The following is a 19,956-nucleotide window of genomic DNA, read 5'->3' as shown; positions in this document are numbered from 1 at the left end:
TAGCTCCCTGTTAATTCATTATATTGCACTGGTTTTGAAAGCAAGGGATATTTTTGTGTAAATAAGGAGCTGGAGGGTTTTGGAGGAATGTTCCTAGCTTTCCTTCACACCTTATGCCATTCTAGCCCTTCATACTCATGGCTGGATGACTGAAAAAATAATTGCTGTACGCCTAAGAAATTAGAAGGAATGCAATTAGGAAAGCCAACATGATAGGAAACTGATTACATGACAGATGTGTCATGATTCCTGGAACGTGTAGATTATTCAACACACAAAAATAAAGAGTTGGTCATATTAGTAGCAAATTCTTGCTTTAAAGCACAGTGGCTAGTATTTTCATATCAGGACTTCTTTATATTTCATATTTTAAAAATTTCTTATTTTGAAATATTTGTATAGCATGGCGCTGATGTCAATGCAAAGGACATGTTGAAGATGACAGCTCTTCATTGGGCCACAGAACACAATCATCAAGAGGTGGTGGAACTCTTAATCAAATATGGTGCTGATGTACACACGCAAAGTAAATTTTGTAAAACTGCGTTTGATATTTCAATAGACAATGGGAATGAAGATTTAGCAGAGATACTACAGGTAACTTGTGGCTTTTAATTTAAGAAAATAAAAGGATCTCTGTCATATGGATGATTTAAACTATTTAGCTTGTAGTTTTTCATTTTGGACTTATTTTGGACACTCCTATTCCTTTTTCACTTCCTCTTTGTTCATCGCTGTTCATTTTCCTAATTGTAAGACCACAGTCTTTGCATGTAACATTAGAAGATTAGATAAAGTGATTACTTTCAGTGTTTGTAAGGTTCTGAATTCCCTTCTATACATTTTAGTCTATTAATTATTTTGTTGCATGTTTGGATACCTTATGGTTTTTCAAGTCTGTTATACTTCCACTAACATTTTTTTTAGCAACCATAATCATGTCCCCTCAGTGAGTGATGTAGTCTTCATCATTCTGATTGGTTTTATTTTTTCACCATCCTCAAAAAAATCTGTTTATGAACATAGCTATTTATGGTTTTTGGACAAGTTTTCCTACTAACCAACATTACTTCTCTTTTCTTTAGCTAGACAACATTGATGTAAATTTTCTTCTTTACTTATTGCCTCTTCTTGCCTATCTTCTTGTTCTCCTTCCCAGTAGAACTCTTCTCTAAGACTATCTGAGTCTCTTGAACTTCATCTAGTTACTTAAAAGATGTTATGTGTTCAGGAAAATAAATTTTGCTGTGCTTCTTCCAATGCTTTTACTCCCAAGAGTGCAGTTTGGAGCCTAGGGTTGAGGATGGAGGACAATGAACTGGGAAGGATGTGCTTTATATAGGTAGTGTTATATATTGCTGAATATAGTAGAGAACATAATTTGATTTAAGTAATTTAATTTCTGTAGCTGCAGGGCAGTGGAATATCTTTCAACTGTGTTCTATTTATATATAGAACACAGATTTTTTTTTTTTGGCCCCACCACGTGGCTTGCGGGATCTTAGTTGCCTGACCAGCGATTGAACATATGCCCTTGTCAGTGAAAGCTCAGAGTCCTAACCTCTGGACCACCAGGGAATTCACTCAACTGAGTTCTATAAAATCCTTTCAGGTACCTACTTCTCCTCACATAGGATTTTGCTGCTTTACCTAATAGGGGAACTCAGGATATAAATGCATATCTATGATTTACCACTATACTTTCAGTAGACCAGAAACAAAGATTTCCATTTGTATTATATGATTCTTAGATTGCAGGATGTTACATTGAAAGTCTGTCCTATATGTTCTGGTTATAACTCTGAAAACACTGTGGTAATTTGTCCCCTAGATTGCTATGCAGAACCAAATCAACACAAACCCGGAGAGTCCTGACACTGTGACGATACACGCTGCAACACCACAGTTTATCATTGGACCTGGAGGGGTGGTGAACCTAACAGGTCTGGTATCTTCAGAAAATTCATCCAAGGCAACAGGTATTGAGATGCATATAGGATAGCTGTTGGGATTTTATGCTTTAGTAGGTATTCATCCTTTTAATAAAGGACTGTTGGAGAATGAGGGTAAGATTATATCAGCCACCTTGGTTTTCTTTGTTATAATTGGCAAAAAAATTTTTATGAGGCAAAATAATCTAAAGAAAAGTGATATTGCAAAATGTACTGCAATATTACCTTTCAAAAGCTAATGCTATCTAAGCTTGTTTTTCACAAAACTAATATTATCTAAGCTTCATTTAAGAGTTGAATAAAGTAAAACAGATTATCAGAAAAATTCACTAGATTAAATTCCTTAAAAATTCAAACATGTTTTCTCCTTTCTCATAGATGAAACGGGTGTATCTGCTGTTCAATTTGGAAACTCCTCTACATCAGTATTAGCTACATTAGCTGCCTTAGCTGAAGCATCTGCTCCATTGTCCAATTCTTCAGAAACTCCAGGTTAGAAAAACAAGTCAAATGTGTACATAGAAAGTTGGAGATTCAAATATTTGCACAGGCCAGGAAGGAAATTTAAAAGACTAAAGGGGGCAGGGTTGAGGTTATGGCCACCTCAGGAGAGAGGGGCAGGGCAACGGTGCATCTCCTGCTCAGCTCTAACTGATTATAGTAAAATGCTCAGTCAGTGTTGCCAGACTCTGTTTTTTTCAAGGGAAGCTGAAAATCTGGATTTTAAAAGAACATTGAATCTTGGCAATTATTTTAAATTAAATTAAAATTAAAATTAAAAACAAACTTGTGTGGTTCACAGAAAACATGTCTGTGTACCGCATTTGGCTTTGTTTTACTAGTCTGACTTTTTTTTTTTTTTTGCGGTACACGGGCCTCTCACTGTTGTGGCCTCTCTCGTTGCGGAGCACAGTCTCTGGACGCGCAGGCCCAGCGGCCACGGCTCACGGGCCCAGCCGCTCTGTGGCACGTGGGATCCTCCCCGACCGGGGCACGAACCCATGTCCCCTGCATCGGCAGGCAGACCCTCAACCACTGTGCCACCAGGGAAGCCCCTAGTCTGACTTTTTGTATAAATAAATTAGCTAAATATATATGAACATGCTGTCTTTTTCATAACTTAATTTTTGGCAGCTCTATTAGAATGACATAAAATCTTAATGACTGACAAAACTAGGAAATAGCATACCAACAACCACCATTAAAGTATAACTTGGGGTTAAATGATTACAAACAGTATTAATAGCTGGTTTGATAAGGTTTACCTTTATACTTAACCAAAATAATTCTTGCGGGCTTCCCTGGTGGCGCAGTGGTTGTGAGTCCGCCTGCCGATGCAGGGGACACACGGGTTCGTGCCGTGGTCCGAGAAGATCCCACATGCCGCGGAGCAGCTGGGCCCGTGAGCCATGGCCGCTGAGCCTGCGCGTCCGGAGCCTGTGCTCCGCAACGGGAGAGGCCACAACAGTGAGAGGCAGCGTACCGCAAAAAAAACAAAACAAACAAAATAATTCTTGCTATAATTGTGTAAGTAAAATATTTTTTTAATTAGGGAATTTAAAAGACTCCACAAAATTATTTTTCTTACTGTAGTTTAAGCCATTTTATTTGGACCAATGCTTAAGAAAGTAAAGAATAATTTGTTGTCATTCATTATTTAATTTTTTTTCAAAATGTGACTAATAATAATAACAGCTACAGTTCACTGCATGTTTACTGTGTGTGCTATGCACTGTGGCTGATGTTTTACATGTCTCATTTAATCCTCACCAAAAAGATCGAAGGTAGATATTACTGGATTTAACTCTTCAAGGTGATGATTGGATGATGTATTTTTTGGTGGTGGGGGTGGTGGTTACTTATCTCTTTCCTTTCTCCCTCTCTCTCTCCCTCTCTCCCTCCCCCTCCCCTCCTCCCCTCCCTCCTCCCTCCCTCCCCCTATGCCCCTCAACTAGTAATAGTAAACATTTATTCATTCTCCAGCTTCTTTAGCATTGTAATCAATGTTTGCATCTAAACTTTTATATTTGGGAGTCTTAAGATTTTTCTGAATCACTTTTGGCCATTAACAGCTACGTGTATCATCCTATTGACATGCTGCTTTTATGACCTATGCCTGGATCTCTTCAGCACCTTTGTAACTGCATAAGTATATCGAAGAAAATTAATTTCATTGGTGGATTTCTATTTGATTAAACTTGTAAATTTTTTGCCTTTATTAAAGTACATATCTCTGAAAATTAATCTTTTCTTCAAAGTCAGCTCGAAGTTTTTACATTTTAGATGTTTGACTCCACAAATTGGTCATACCAACTTCTCTAACTTCTACCTTTGAAAATGTTATGTATGGTCTAGTGTGAGAGAATTGGTAATTTTAGTTGACTTTTATTGCATGTGACTTACAGTCTTCTGTGAGCACAACAGTTTTTTCATTTCAATACTACATCATAGTGAAAGCTTTCTGAAGGTATTTTAAGAGCTTGAATTAAGTTAAAATTCAGGTGAGTACATTGCCACCAGTATAAACAACTCAGCTGAGGTGTGTAATCACATAAAGAAATATCTTCTCACAGGTCAGTTTGCACATGCTCAGTCAAGTTATTTCTCTGCCTCTTGGCCGTCCAGTTTCTTTTAACATCATTTGTCAGACTTATCCTGATTTAAAAATGTTTATATGTTTTTTCAAGGACATCTCAGGATCTGGGAAATAAAGTAGTACTCCCATTTTATATATGATGAAATTGAGGTTTGCGGAGGTTAAATAATTTTGTCCAAAGTAGCATGGCTATTAAGTGGTGAAAGGAAGTTTGTGCTCAAGGTCTGACTGATTCCCAAATTGTGTGTCTGTGACCACTAAATATACTGTTTCCTCTATGCAGTTTCTTCAGGTGATCAGTGGATGAGTCTCTTCTAGAATGTTTATAATTTGGTTTGTGATAGGAATAAATATTTGTGTAATCATCACTTTGTCTTAATATGAAACAAAAGCATCATTATTCCTAGTTTTACTTCTGAGGCGTATCTTTTGGAGCAGTCTTTTGAAATAAATGTTCTCCTGTTTGCCCTTTTTAAATGATTGAAAAACAAAATATAAGAACCATCAGTACACTGATTGGTACTGCTCTTATTCTTTTCTTTTACTGGCTAATTAGTACAGTAAACACACCTTCTGATAATAAATAGCCAGTGTAGCAGCAATTGGACTGCATTTGAAATGGAAGCTAGCTGGCTGACATGGTCCTATATATAGAGGGGAGGTACTTATGATAGTCTAGGATACCATGCTGTTTCATTTGAACTATGGCTTTAAATAGTTCTTTCATGTTTACATTAGGACTATCTTTGACATATAAAACAAATCTTAATGTTAGTCCAATGGGAACATTATAAAGGAAATCAGTCTACTATAATGCTTTCATTGTGAAACCAAATGATACCTTTGTCTTCTTGATGTTACAAGCAAATATAACTTCAGATTGTCAATGTTTGATGATTGAATTGCTTCCTTACTAGCATTTTTTATGCAAATATTTCCAGTTTTCTTCTTTATTTTTCCAAGCATTTAACTTGTTAAATATTTAATCTCCATGCATAATTTTCATGATTCTTTGTCTGTTTGATAGAAGTACAAAAAAAATTTTTGATAAATCTCAGTATACCCTGAAGAGTTTGTTGCTAATGTTCATTTTTATTAAATTGGTTTTTTGGGGAGTTTTTATTTCAGTTCCTGAGCCCACAGGCCTATGCTAATGTGCATAATTATATTAAATAATCATTAGATCTATCTAGGTCCAGGCCAGGCCAGAAAAACATGATGAAACACTTGATGTAAGTCATAAATTTAACTTGGCATAATGAATTATAGAAAAATAATGATTAATATGTATAGGGTTCTTGCTAAAACTTGTTATTATGCTAAGTGCTTTACGTGTATTATCTCATCTCACAGTAGTCATCTGAATTAAGATACTATCATTGACCATTGACTGAGGTTTAGTTTTCAGCTCTGAGGTTTCAGAAATATTATATTAATATATCTTGGGTTAATATAAGGGACTACTCACACTCAGCAAACTCATAAGAAAGTGATACATAAATCAAAGTACTAAGTTATTTATTTTAATTTCTTTTTTTTTTTTTTTTTTTGCGGTATGCGGGCCTCTCACTGTTGTGGCCTTCCCCCGTTGCGGAGCACAGGCTCCGGACGCGCAGGCTCCGGACGCGCAGGCTCAGCGGCCATGGCTCACGGGCCCAGCCGCTCCGCGGCATATGGGATCCTCCCAGACCGGGGCACGAACCCGTATCCCCTGCATCAGCAGGCGGACTCTCAACCACTTGCGCCACCAGGGAGGCCCTTTAATTTCTTTTTAAGGGAGGATACAACTGTCTTTTTTTTTTTTTTTTTTTTTTTGCGGTACGCAGGCCTCTCACTGTTGTGGCCTCTCCCGTTGCGGAGCACAGGCTCCGGACACACAGGCTCCGCGGCCATGGCTCGCGGGCCCAGCCGCTCCGCGGCATGTGGGATCCTCCGGGATCGGGGCACGAACCCGTGTCCCCTGCATCGGCAGGCGGACTCTCAACCACTGCGCCACCAGGGAGGCCCTACAACTGTCTTTTGATAAATGAAATTACCTTACTCATTTTGGAAACAAATCAGTGAAAAAATTTACAGCCTTTAAAAGTATGCAGACACAGTTTTCAAGATACTTGTTTAAAACATCCTTCATAATTTTGGAGTGGAATAATTCAGGAGAAGTATCAGGCAGCTCTAACATTAATATAATAATTGTCCTTCTCTTTTACATTATTATTATTATTTTTTAACATCTTTATTGGAATATAATTGCTTTACAGTGGTGTGTTAGTTTCTGCTTTATAACAAAGTGAATCAGCTATATGTATACATATATCCCCATATCCCCTCCCTCTTGTGTCTCCCTCCCACCCTCCCTATCCCACCTCTCTAGGTGGTCACAAAGCACTGAGCTGATCTCCCTGTGCTATGCGACTGCTTTGCACTAGCTAGCTATTTTACATTTGGTAGTGTATATAAGTCCGTGTTACTCTCTCACTTCGTCCCAGTTTACCCTTTCCCCTCGCCATGTCCTCAAGTCTGTTCTCTATGTCTGCATCTCTATTCCTGTTCTGTCCCAGGTTCTTCAAACAAACTAATAGAATTTTTGCTTGGAAATAGTTGGAAATTATCTTGTTAATTTATGTACCAATGATTAGAAGGCTGTGTTACTTTAAATATTCTGTGATTCAAGTTTGCTACTAATTTGAACTCCTCTCAGTTAGTTTGAATTAATACGATAATATCAACAAGAGCAGCATTCTTAAATTTTGTGTGAATCAGAATCACCTTCTCAACAATCATTTGCCCCGGGCCTCCCTGGTGGCGCAAGTGGTTGAGAGTCCGCCTGCCGATGCAGGGGATACGGGTTCGTGCCCCGGTCTGGGAGGATCCCATATGCCACGGAGCGGCTGGGCCCGTGAGCCATGGCCGCTGAGCCTGCGCGTCCGGAGCCTGCGCGTCCGGAGCCTGTGCTCCGCAACGGGGGAGGCCACAACAGTGAGAGGCCCGCATACCGCAAAAAAAAAAACAAAAAAAAAAAACAAAAAACAATCATTTGCCCCAGTTCTACCCCAGTGGATTCTGATTCAGTAAGTTTAGGGTGGGGCCCTGACATCCATATTTTTAACATGCTCTCAAAAGTGATCCTATGGCACACCAAAATTTAAGAATTTGACCCAAATTTTTAAGGTTCTATTTCTTAGTACTAATAGATTGTATAGTAAATATCTAAAGATTGTGAGTGTACTACAGCAAAGATTTGCTTGAATAATATATATTTCTTATTTATTTCATTTTTATGTGTAATTTAATATTTATTCAACTGTTTATGGGGTGCATAGGTGAATCTCTACTAAGGAAAAGATGTGGGAGAGAGGAATGTCTTTCTTAATAGCTTTAATAGTTGAGTATATCTGTATGCCTGCTATTTAATCTTTTTTAAGGACTGAGTAATTAAGGAGCAGGCTTCAGGTAATTAGGATATAATTAAAACAAAAATGTGATTGTCAAGACCACATTTCTCAAATTGAGATGAGAAGAATGTTATCATGCTGAGAACTTTAAACATAAAACAGAGTAATTATTCACTGCCCACAGTCTGTAGACCCAGTAGGGCTTACGTATCTCTAACTTAATGTGCCTCTTTAAGTTTTCCCTTATTTATACATACTGTTATCTAACACACTGGTTTCTGCTCAGATTAGAAACATTTTTTAGATTATGGCAACTCCTATGAAATTTTATCTCTAACAATTGCTGATTGGTAAGCTTTGATAAAATTTTGATTTAAAGAAAATTAATATTACTGACCTCTGTTTAAAAAACATATATACTGTTTCAGGGAAGTAAATGTGGTTATCTGTTTGAACTAAGGGGATGTGTTTCTTTTTCATCTTTTAAATTACCTCTAAGTTAAGAAAGTATCTACCATATTTGCTGGAAGTTCCCATCATTATGCTTGATAATTTTAGGAATTATGTTTTTCTTTTGGCTGATATTTCACCTAATACCAAATGAGTCTAATTTGCAGTCTAGTTTCAGTTCATTTTTTTTCTCTTTGGTATTTGGGTTCTTTTGCTTTATTTGATTTGTCACAGTAGTTGCCTGGCCAGGTAGGAGATTTAACATCAGAAAATAATGTACAAGTTCTATATGTTTAGACACAATTGAACATTTCACTTGACTGGGAAGATGAGATTTAACATCAGAAAATATTATACAAGTTCTATATGTTCAGACACAATAGAACATTTCAGTTGACTGGGAAGATGTGCAGAGGTTCCATTAAATATACTTTATTTTTTTCTTATGTTCATTTCACTAATTTTGGAAAAAGCCATCATCTTCCTGAAACGTACATAGTTGAAGTGTTCTCATAGTATATTTTCCTGTGCATGAAACTAAAGGGATTAAACATTGTGACTGCTGTTTTCTTTATTTTTGGCCAGCCTATACACTTTAAGGTACCTGAGCATGTATTCTACACTAAGTTTTATGCCTGCTATGTGCAGAAAACAAAATTTTGAGCTACCCATGAGTGACTGCTTCCCTATGCTATTTTTTCTGTATTTGTTTCTGAGCCATCAGAACTTACAAATGGCTACAGATACTATACATCAGGGAGGTTTTGTTTCCTTTCAGGGTTTTAAGCTTGGAGCTTAGATGTCTCTACTTCAGAAGTAGGATGATCAGGCAGCTCTTTTGGAGCCAGCTTGTAGCTACTGTTTTTCCAAAAAATTGTTAACACATTTGAAATTTAGTATTCCAATCTAGGAATGGAGGAGGGAAACTGAAGTCAGGGAAAAGGTGAGGAAAGAGTTATAGTTAGTAGGAACATATAATCTTGTTAAAGAAATGAGAAATAAACAGGTGAAAAGTTAGAACAGGTTAAAATGTTTTAAAGTTGTTCTATAAGAGATTTATTAAAAAATTATACAGTTACTATAGTTCTTCAGAGGACAAAGATTACTTTTAGCTGGAGTTGGAGCATGGGGCTAGGGGAATGGGGTGAGGTTGAGTTGTACCCTAAAGAATGAATGGGATTTAAGGATTTAGATAGATAAGAACTCATTTCAAGTTATTCCATTTCGGAAGGTATTCCAAAATGAAGATACAAAAAAGTAAATGTTTTCTTTTGGGGATTGCAGCTGCCTTTTTCCTCATAAGAAAACCACCACTTTGTAGTACACTGTTAATAAACAGAGGCAATCATGTTATCCTATTTTTCTACCAAAGCTTACATGCCAGTCTGTTACAGGTGTTTCCTATTTGAAAAATCAAGATTCCAAGAAGCTCTAACCCTTACTCTCTCTTCTTGCTTTAGAACAAAATTAAAATGTACAAATAATAAAAATTCATAGAGGAATATATCATGCTTATGTTAAAGGAATAACTCAAAACTGTTCTTGAGTTAAATTTTCCATGTATTGGTTTACAACTAGCTGTTCATTTACAATTAGAAAAATATTATCTATTCATTCATTGAACAGATTTTTGTTGAATATCTCTTATGTTCTGGTAAACAATCATATACAGTCCCAACCTTTGTGGAACACATAGTCTTTCAGTAGAATGAGATATTAAAGTTATTCACTCAGATAAATTCTTGTGATTCATGGTATATATAAAGAATACAGGATTTTGACCAAGTTGGTGAGTCTTTCTAGAGGAAGAGACATTTAAACTAAAGACTAAGTAGGAATTAGTGGAGCAAAACTTGGGGGAAGAACATTTTAGGAAGGAGGACACATGTGAAGCTTCTGAGGCAGGAAAGCTTGTCCTTTCAGAGGACTCAGAGACCAGCGTGGCTGAGCTCAGCAAGTGGGAGAGTAACTCACGGTAATTGAAGGTAAGATTATACAGAACTTTTAAAATGATTACTTTGGTGGGCTCTGGAAGGGAGTTTAGTTAGGAGTCTAATGCAGTCACCTGGGGAAGAAATAATGGTAGCGTGGATTAGGATATGGCAAAGAGATAATAAGAAGTGAATAGATTTGAGAGTTATTTGGATGTAGAATCAGAAGTTAAAATTGGTTGGATGTAGGCCTTACATCTGCAGTGTAGTTTAGTCCTTATGAAGCTCTCATAAAACAATATTTTATGGCTCTAGCCTACAGTCTTATATTGATTTTGCATTGCTTAGCCTTATTCTTTCTTGCGGCCCAGCTATATAATCCCATTAAATGGACACCTGTGACTACCCTTCTTTTTGTCTTTAGAGCAACTTCAGCTAATTGTTAATAAGGTGGTTTTTTCCAAAGGTATAATGCATCTGGTGGCTGTTTCCCTCCTTTCTCCTAATAGTGAAATTTGAGTCAGGTCCCCTTTGCATGTTTTTTTTTTTTTTTTTTTGTCTGTTCCTAAAGTAGATCAATAAAAGTGAATTGGCTTTCAGGTATATGTTACTGGGCTTCATAAGATTGTTTTGTTTTGCTTTTTAAAAAAAATTTCAGGTTCAATTGCAGGCAGTCCTACTTTTGAAATGTTATTTTTTTCTTCAGTAAGCCTAGTTTCTATTTTATTGAAATATTTATATGCATATAGAATTTTCAATCTTCTAGTAACATCTGAAAGACAGTTTTTTCCTTGTCTTAGTTGACTTTTATGGCATTAAAATTCAAAAGTCATGTTGAACAAGAGGTCTCAAACATTTTCAAAGATGCTGTAGATTATCTAGGCTCTCTTTGTATATTACAACTTGACTTTTAAATTAGACCAATGAATATTTATTAGTTATTTTTTTATCCGGGGGTTTTATGTTTGGATATATCTGTCTATGTATATTTTTAAAAATAACATTCTTTTTAAAGTTTTTAGGCTTTCTGTTTTATTCTTACATGTTTCAACATTTCACTGCTGGGTTGTTTTTAGGATTACTGAGGGGGTTCTTTGTTTTCTTACATAATTGGTTTCCTTATAATTTTTTCTTAAATTCCTTACCATAGCACAACTTAAAAAGAAAGCTTTTTAGATGAAAGGCAAGAACTCTCTTATCTTAATGACAGTCATTGCAAATAGTGCAAAGATGAAAGTTCTTGAGTTGTGCCTTGATTATATGTGATCTCAGAAATTTCTTACATATGATTATGTTTTTAAAAATATTTGCTACTTATAGTTAACATTCAACCATAGTGAACATTTGTTTTTCATATGGATATTTTTTTACAAGATCAAAGCAATAGTTGATGTCTTTGAAAACCTCAGTAGTTGTTCTATTGAATACATTACTGTTTTATGCCGTACATTTCATTTTATAATTATCTTCCTGAAATTTTCTTAAGTGCTTGGTGATAAAGCCTAATTATGGTTTAAGACAAACAAAAATGAGAGAACTCAAAACATAAAGGTTTTTGCATTTTGAATATCATCTGTGGTTTGCATTGTGACCCTTGATTACCCAAATAACACAGTAACAGGGTTGCAGCCAGGCCTGTTACCATGAGTTCATCCTTGAAAACTAGGGTCCCAGTACTTATCTTGCCTTTTATTAAAAAAGGAGTTTGTTTAATTAGGGCATCTCTGTATTTAGTAAATCGCTTGGTCATTGATATCTATGACATTCTGCTGGAATTTGGTAGCAACTTAGCGTGCTTCAGAGTAACTGTGTATCTGAAGGGTAGCATGACTTCAGGAGAGAATGATTTTATTTCATTACACTTTTGATAAAATGTTGCCTCAAATAACACATTTCAAAAAACCGTATCATTTAGAAATATTTTTTGTCATTTCTTTTTTCAGAACTAGTTATATTAAAACGTTTTTTAATGTTGATAGTTTTTAAAACCCATAGAAAAATTGGAGAATGAACTTTATACCTTGCACCTGTATTCACCACCTGTTAACATCTTGCCACACCTGCATGTTCACACACACACAAACACAGACACATGCTTTTATTTTGCCAAATTATCTGAAAGTAGGCTACAGACATCATGACACTTCATCCTTAAATTCTTCAGCATGTATCTACCAAGAACAAGGACAGCTTCCTACATATTCACAGTTCCATTATGTTTCTTAAAAACATCAACATTAATTTAGTAATATTATCTGGCATATGGTCCATATTCAAGTTTCCTCAATTATTGCCAAAATGTCCTTTATAACTATTTGTTTGTTTTCACCCAGGAACCAATCAAAGTTCACCCACTGTATTCGATTATTATGTCTCTTTAGTCTCCCCCAATCTAGGACAATCCTACTGCCTCACTTGTTCTTTATGACACTGAAATCTTTGTAGAGTTTAAGCCAGTTGTCTGCAGGATCACTCACATTCTGGATTCATTTGTTTCTTAATAATAAGATTCAGGTCAAACATTTCCAGTAAGAACACAGGGATATTTTGTAACCTCCTGTTGCATCACATCAGGAGTCACTTTAATTGCTGTGTAGTATTCCAGTGCATGAATCTACCACAGTTTATTTATTCATTCTACTTTTGACAGATATCTGATTTGTTTCAAGTTTTTGACTGTTATGAGTAAAGCTGCTATGTGTAGTCTTTTGGGATCAGTAGTTGAGCATAGGATTGCTTGTGGGAAAGGATTTTGGCAATTTCTTTACCTAGGCAAGACCCTGGAGTGCTGTGTTCAGCTGCCAGAATCCTCTCTGAACCTTTCATAAAACATTGAGAGCATAGTTTTGAATTTTATTTATGTAAATGTTAATATATTTTTTCATAGCCTACAGTACCAGATCTATTTGCCACTTATTATGAAGGCAACCCTTGCTCACACAATCCAAAAAGGGAATACTGTTTATTCTCTCTACTTGAAGAATACAAATTTCCGTGTTTTGTTGGATAGGAAATGTATATCAACTCACATATGTAAATTTGAATGGAGTATAACCACATACAATATTTTCTTTTTTGGATTGTGAAATCTTATTAAGCTGGCGTAACCTTTGTCATATCTGTGACCTTAAGAGAGCGTCTAAATTTTGTACCTCATAGAACTAAATGAAGATAATTTATTTAAACATGTGCATGCATAGATAGTTGGAACTCACTTATTGTAAATTGTGGGACTTGTAGTCAACTGTTTACATAGGTATCTACAACACCACTGGAGACTGAATTTAAAAACCATGTAAAAGCTTTTCTGTATAAGAAAGAAGTAAGGACAGCAAAGGTAGCAGAGCAAAAATAAACTTCTGTTCATACTTTTATATATGTTCACTGATTTTTACATATATATTTTTTTTCCAGTAGTGGCTACGGAGGAAGTAGTTACTGCAGAATCTGTGGATGGTGCAATTCAGCAAGTAGTTAGTTCAGGGGGTCAGCAAGTCATCACAATAGTTACAGATGGAATTCAGCTTGGAAATTTGCACTCCATTCCAACCAGCGGAATAGGTCAGCCCATCATTGTGACCATGCCAGATGGACAACAAGGTTGGTAGAAGGCATTTACATAAAGTTTGCATTTATTCTTAATCCTCAGGAAATTGTGACATGTTTTTCAAAGCATTTATTTTTGCCTTAAATTTTGTTTTTGTAACCTTTTGCAGTAGACTTAATTGCCTAGTTTTATTTGCTTAGGCTACTGTTAAAATTAGCTTGCTTTCTCTGAGCGTATACTAGGTAGAAAGAGAAATTGGCCCCAAAGTATTCTGGTTGGAAAATGAGCTTAAATAAATAATTCAAAATCAGTATTGGACAATACTTTCCTATGCCATTTAATACAATTCAGATATCATATGGGCTTTTAAAAACACCATGTGAAAAAAAGCTACTTAAAAAGAAGTTGGACGAGTTATGGTAGGAACATAGTGACAACTTTTAGCAGCTTTGTTGATAATTGTCCCAACTTTTTCGTTTTGAGTAATAAGAGAGTAGTAATAAGATAGATGAAACAAACCCCAGTTTCATGTTTAGTGAACCTAAAAGACTGAGAAAACCACAAAATTCCATATTTAAGTACTTGCCAAAAACATCTTAAGATCTAAGCCAGGGCAGTAGAACCCTCAGGGAAACCCCCAGTCGTACATCAAGAAAAGGGGCTGAGCTCAGAAATCAGCAATAAATATACACTTCCAGTAAAACAGGGCCCAATCTGAGTAGGAAGTGCTGCAAGTAGGATTAAGATAGACTAGAGCATGAAAGCTGGAGGAAGCAGAAAGAGAAGGTGCAGAAAGTTCCTATCTGAACAAGCATCCCAGTACCCAGTACTCCGTACCGCACCCCCACCACCAAAAAAAAGTATGTGTACACATAACCTTTTAGAAAACGACTGGGATTGCAGAGACCAAGCCTCTTCATGGCCTGTGAAGGAATTAGGGAAGGGAAGGGCTGGAGGTAGAAGTTCTCCTAAACCAGGTTTGGTTTAGAGTGATAGTGGAGGTATGGCCCTGCAGAGAGACCAGGTCTCAAGGAACAATTTTGTTGCCATAGCAGTGGAGGAGGAAACCCTTGACCTGTGGAGCCTGGGAGGCTTTTCTCACCGCTATGCAGAAATCTCCTGCTGGTGGTCCAAGATTTGGATCAAGCCCAGGTACTTTCACAACGCTTTAAATAACTAATTCTAATTATATAGAAAAGAAGAAACTTTCAAAGTATTTGTTTTAAGCAGATATAACATTGTTTCCCAAACCTGACATTATACACACAGTCTAATCTCATTGATGAACAAATGGAAAGAAACTCATGTTTTTGGATAGGATGACTCACTATTATAAAGCTCTCAATTCTTCCTGAGTTAATTGATAAATGTAATGTGATAGGAAAAAAAGACTGTATTAGTTTGCTAGGGCTGCCATAGCAAACTACCACAGACTGGGTGACTTAACAGAAGTTTATCTTGTCACAGTGCTGGAAGGTGGAAGTCCAAGATCAAGGTGTTGGCAGGTTTGGTTTCTTCTGAGGCCTTTCTCCTTGGCTTGCAAATGGTTGCCTTCTTGCTGTGTCCTGATATAGTCAGCCCTCAGTCTGTGTGTGTTGTCTGCAACCTAACCTCTTATAAGGACACCAGTCATATTGGATTAGGACCCACTTAAATGACTTCATTTTGGACTTCCCTGGTGGCGCAGTGGTTAAGAATCTGCCTGCCAATGCAGGGGACATGGGTTCAAGCCCTGGTCGGGGAAGATCCCACATGCCACAGAGCAGCTAAGCCCGTGCACCAAAACTACCAAGCCTGTGCTCTAGAGCCCGCGAGCCACAACTACCAAAGCTTGCATGCCTAGAGCCCATGCTCCTCAGCAAGAGAAGCCACCACAATGAGAAGCCTGTGCACTGCAACGAAGAGTTTCCCCCACTCGCCACAGCTAGAGAAAGTCTGTGCACAGCAACGAAGACCCAACGCAGCCAAAAATAAAACCAAAATCTCATTTTACCTTTTTAACCTTTTTAAAGGCCCTATCTCCAAATACATTTTGAGGTACTGGGGGTTAGGACTTACAACATTTGAATTTTGAGGGGGACACAATTCAAGCCATAACAAAGACAAATAAGTCTTTTTCTGGAATTAGCCAAACAGATTCTGAAGTTTATTTTGATGGAGGAGGAGGGAAGAAGAATAAGGATAACTAGAAAAGAAGAGCAATGAGAGGAACCTACTGAATATTAAAATAAACTTTTAAAGCTTTCATAATTTAAAAATTATAACTGGCAAATGAATATATAGACTATGTAGATAGTCCAGTGAAACAGATATAATTCTCAGTTCTTCTTGAGTGAATTTATAAGTGTAATGTAATATGGTATGAGTTAAAAGAAATACTTTAATTCTCAATATTTCTAATGTTTTTAATTACATTGTACTAAATAAATAATAGTTTTACTATTTTTTCATTTATTTACATTTATAAATGACAGTAGGAGAGTTTTTAATGTTTTGACAACCTTAAAGACTGTAGGACAGTTGTAATTTTCCCATTGATGATTAAGATTGTTTTGCATAGTTTTAGCTTGCACAGTCATGTTTATGTTCCCGCACTGGTATGCAAAACAAGGACAGCCTCTCGCTGTCTGTATATTTACATTTATGTAAAGAGATACTAAAAATTGGGACAGTCTAACAACTCAGTGGAAAAACAAGCAAAGTTTATAAACAGACATTGTTCATAATGGTGTATCCTCACAGTGGAATATAATGCAGCTAAATGAAAGAAAGCTCTCTATGTGTTGGTGAAAGATACCCTAGATATATGGAGTGAAAAAGCAGACACAGAACGATGTATCTATCTTATGTATGTTTGAATATATGTTTTGTATGTATCTACCTTTTGTGTAAGAGAGAGAAAAAAGAAAATGTATATTCATGTTTGTTTTTACATAAATGAACACAAGAACAATGTATAAGCAACCAGTAAAAGTATCTGTTTTAGCAAGGGTGAAGTCAGACCTCTCAAAATATGCTTGTTAAGTATTATTTTGATTTTGAGCCAATGAATGTATTATCTATAAAATTTAAAAAAATAAGTAGGTACCTTAAACAATAAGTAGTTTTCAGGAAATAGATAAGAAGTTGAAGACAAATATGGACGTTTCTCATAAATAGCAAATCAGTGTTTTGAAATTATTGTTTTTGGAATATATTTATTTTAGATGAGTTGCATCAACAATCTCAAGACTAGTTTTAATTCTTCTAAACCTATCTGTAAATGAAGTAATGTGTACATTTTTTCGTTTTAGTATTAACAGTACCAGCAACAGACATTGCTGAAGAAACTGTTATAAGTGAAGAACCACCAGCCAAGAGACAATGTATTGAAATAATTGAAAACCGGGTGGAGTCTGCAGAAATAGAAGTAAGGAGTCTTTTACCCGGTGTGTTTTGCTGCAGTCATCCAAAATAAATTCCATTTGCTTTTCTTTCTTTTTTTTGTCTTTTATATTTATTACTGACAGTATTGTTTTGATATAGAATGAGTACTTTTTTGTCTAATTTTTTTGCCTTATCCATATAGCAAGCCTTCAATAAATAAATATTGAATGAATGAATGAATGAGTAAAGAATTTGTTTGTAACAAAGTCTGTCATCATGGTAACATTGTCTTTTGTTCTTGTACTGCATCCTTTATTTTCTATTAAATTTATATACATCATTCTCCCAAGTCACTAAAGGGAATGTCACTATATATTGACTAAAAAATTTTTTTTCTTGCAAAAATGAAAGGCGAATGACTATTTGGGCTGGAAGATGCTCTTAAAGAATGTTGAAGTTTGTCAGCTGAGTTATTTTGTAAAAAGCCATGGGTAACCGCTTATTTGATAAATGTAATGTCCCTTAAGGAAATTAAATTTAGACTTAACTGTGATAGGATTCACCTTCTTTTCCCTCTGCCAAACTAGTTTGTAATTATAAACTAGTTTGTAAGTGTAACCAAACCATAGTTATTACCTCACAGCTTTTTTTCTCACATGACTGTAAATAAAGTTATGTTTTCCAAAGTTGATATTAACTTATATCAGATGAAAATAAGATCATTCCTAAATAACTTTGAAAGAGCAACTGCAGTGTAAAGAAAAGAATATTGGACTTGAAATTAAATGAGCTGGATTTGAATCCCACCTCTTGCCCCTCCCTATTAGCTTTGGGGCAAGTTATCTTACCTTTCTGAGTTCCTGTTTTATTTTCTCCCAAATTGGAATTTAAGATAACAATATCTGTATTTTGGGGGTTTTATGAGAGTTGAAAAAGTCAGCATACTCATTATATACACATTCATAATATCTAATATGTATGAATAGTAAATGTTGGTGAATATTTAGGAATTCTTTGTTATCATAGAAAAGAGAGGATTTAGAAAAATGCCACCTAAAGGCAACATAATTCTGCCTGAGGACAATTAGAAAATATCCTTGCCCAAATTCGTTTACATGTAAGACTGGTACATCTTTCGCCACAATCTCAAAGGACATATTATTGAGTTAAGAAGAATTTGATTCATGGTTTAACCAGAATGTTTGATAAAATTGTGACTTTAATTATTGAGGGTGAGTGTTTCATTTCATCAAAATTTAAAGTGATATTCAGTACACTGAAGTTTTTATAAACTAACCATTTATTTCATTGAATGGTATCAGTATACTTATTATTTAAAAATCTTTAATGTCTTTTACTGATAAATCAGCTGATCTTGTTTTCTGGCATATAAGGTGAGAAAGATTTTGTGATGTACTTTGCTTTAACTATTTAATAAAACATTTTTAAATTACTTGAATTTTTATTGAACATAAACTGACTCAGTTCAACATTTCTTTTAATTGAAGTATAGTGGATTTATGTCAATTCAACATTTTCAAAATAATGAATGTGCAGGCTGTACCTTTATTTACCTAACAACCAGTGAGAATTGCTGTTTTCATCAAAGATCAACCTAATTCCACTCTTACAGTCTTTCAGAGACCAAGGAGAATAATCGCAAATAACAAGAAAGTATGAATTGAGGCATATAAATTAACTAGAACCAAGGAGATTAGAACTTCAGGGAGATGGAATTTTAGCTTGATATAAAGAACTTCACGAGTTATTTTTAGCTTAATTTTAGTAATTAGAGCTTTCTGGTAATGGAAGTCTTATTCTCCATCACTGGAAATGTTCAAGCCAAAGTTGCATGATGTTAGAGCTATTACAGAGAGACTTTGAAGCATACAGTGAGTAGAGATGGTAGAGGTGGGCAGGGGATACAGAATGAAGAGAGACCTCCAATGTTTTCTAAAACCAGGTAATCATTTCCTTATAGTACATAAGAGTTCTTTTGATTTTATTTTCCGAGGTCTCCAATAGAGTTATCTAGAATTATCTTGAGGGTATACTTTTATATTCCTTTCTAAGTGATTGCTTAGCCATTAACCCAAAAAGTTTCTCTAAAGCAGTGCTTCTCAACTGGAGCAATTTTGACCCCAGGGGACATCTGGCAATGTCTGGATACATTTCTGGTTGTCACAATGAGGGACATGCCACTGACATTTAGTGGATAGAGGCTGGGGATGCTTCTAAACCCTATACACATCCTACAATGTGTGTTTTGCCACTCAGTTCTGCAGTTGTAGTAGGAAAGCAGCCACGGGCAATTTGGAAATGAGTGGGTATGGCTGTATTTCAGTAAAACTTTATAAAAAACAGGATCATATTTGACCCATGGCAGTTAGAAAATGGACAGCTCAGTGGACAAGCAGAGAGCTCATACACCCTGCCTAGTTTCTCTCTTTTTTAAAAAAACACTTAATGGTTAAGAATATGAGTCTGGAAGCAGATTTAGGTTTGAATGATAATTTTCTGAGTGTGATTGGTCAAGTTATTTAGCCTTTCAAGGCTTGGCTTCCCCATCAGTAAAAAGGGGAAAATAATAGCACCTACATTATCAGAGTGTTGTAGGGTTTAAATGAGAATGCATGTGAAAGACTAGTACAGTGGTGAGCATATAGTAAATGCTCAGTAACTGTTAGTTGTATTATTATCATCTTCTAAAATTTATATTGTG

General features: G+C 35.8%; 1 protein-coding gene across 6 annotated transcripts in view; it reads left to right on the top strand.

Annotated features, from left to right (window-relative positions):
* GABPB1 (GA binding protein transcription factor subunit beta 1) overlaps positions 1-19,956 on the top strand; it is a 74,944-nt gene that overhangs the window by 47,383 nt on the left and 7,605 nt on the right. For 2 of the 6 annotated variants that reach the window (XM_060096827.1, XM_060096825.1), the window contains exons 4-8: positions 403-597; positions 1,832-1,979; positions 2,331-2,444; positions 13,736-13,921; positions 17,162-17,277. In XM_060096827.1, the coding sequence (XP_059952810.1) occupies positions 403-597; positions 1,832-1,979; positions 2,331-2,444; positions 13,736-13,921; positions 17,162-17,277 (759 nt within the window). Of the gene's footprint in view, positions 1-402; positions 598-1,831; positions 1,980-2,330; positions 2,445-13,735; positions 13,922-17,161; positions 17,297-19,956 lie in introns of all 6 variants that reach the window. The other 4 variants (XM_060096828.1, XM_060096830.1, XM_060096829.1 and 1 more) reach the window with 4 other exon arrangements.

This window comes from Mesoplodon densirostris, chromosome 4 (assembly GCF_025265405.1).
Source record: "Mesoplodon densirostris isolate mMesDen1 chromosome 4, mMesDen1 primary haplotype, whole genome shotgun sequence".
Taxonomy (NCBI): domain Eukaryota; kingdom Metazoa; phylum Chordata; class Mammalia; order Artiodactyla; family Ziphiidae; genus Mesoplodon; species Mesoplodon densirostris.
Note: the sequence above shows the minus strand (reverse complement) of the source record. Positions and strands in the feature narration are given on the sequence as shown.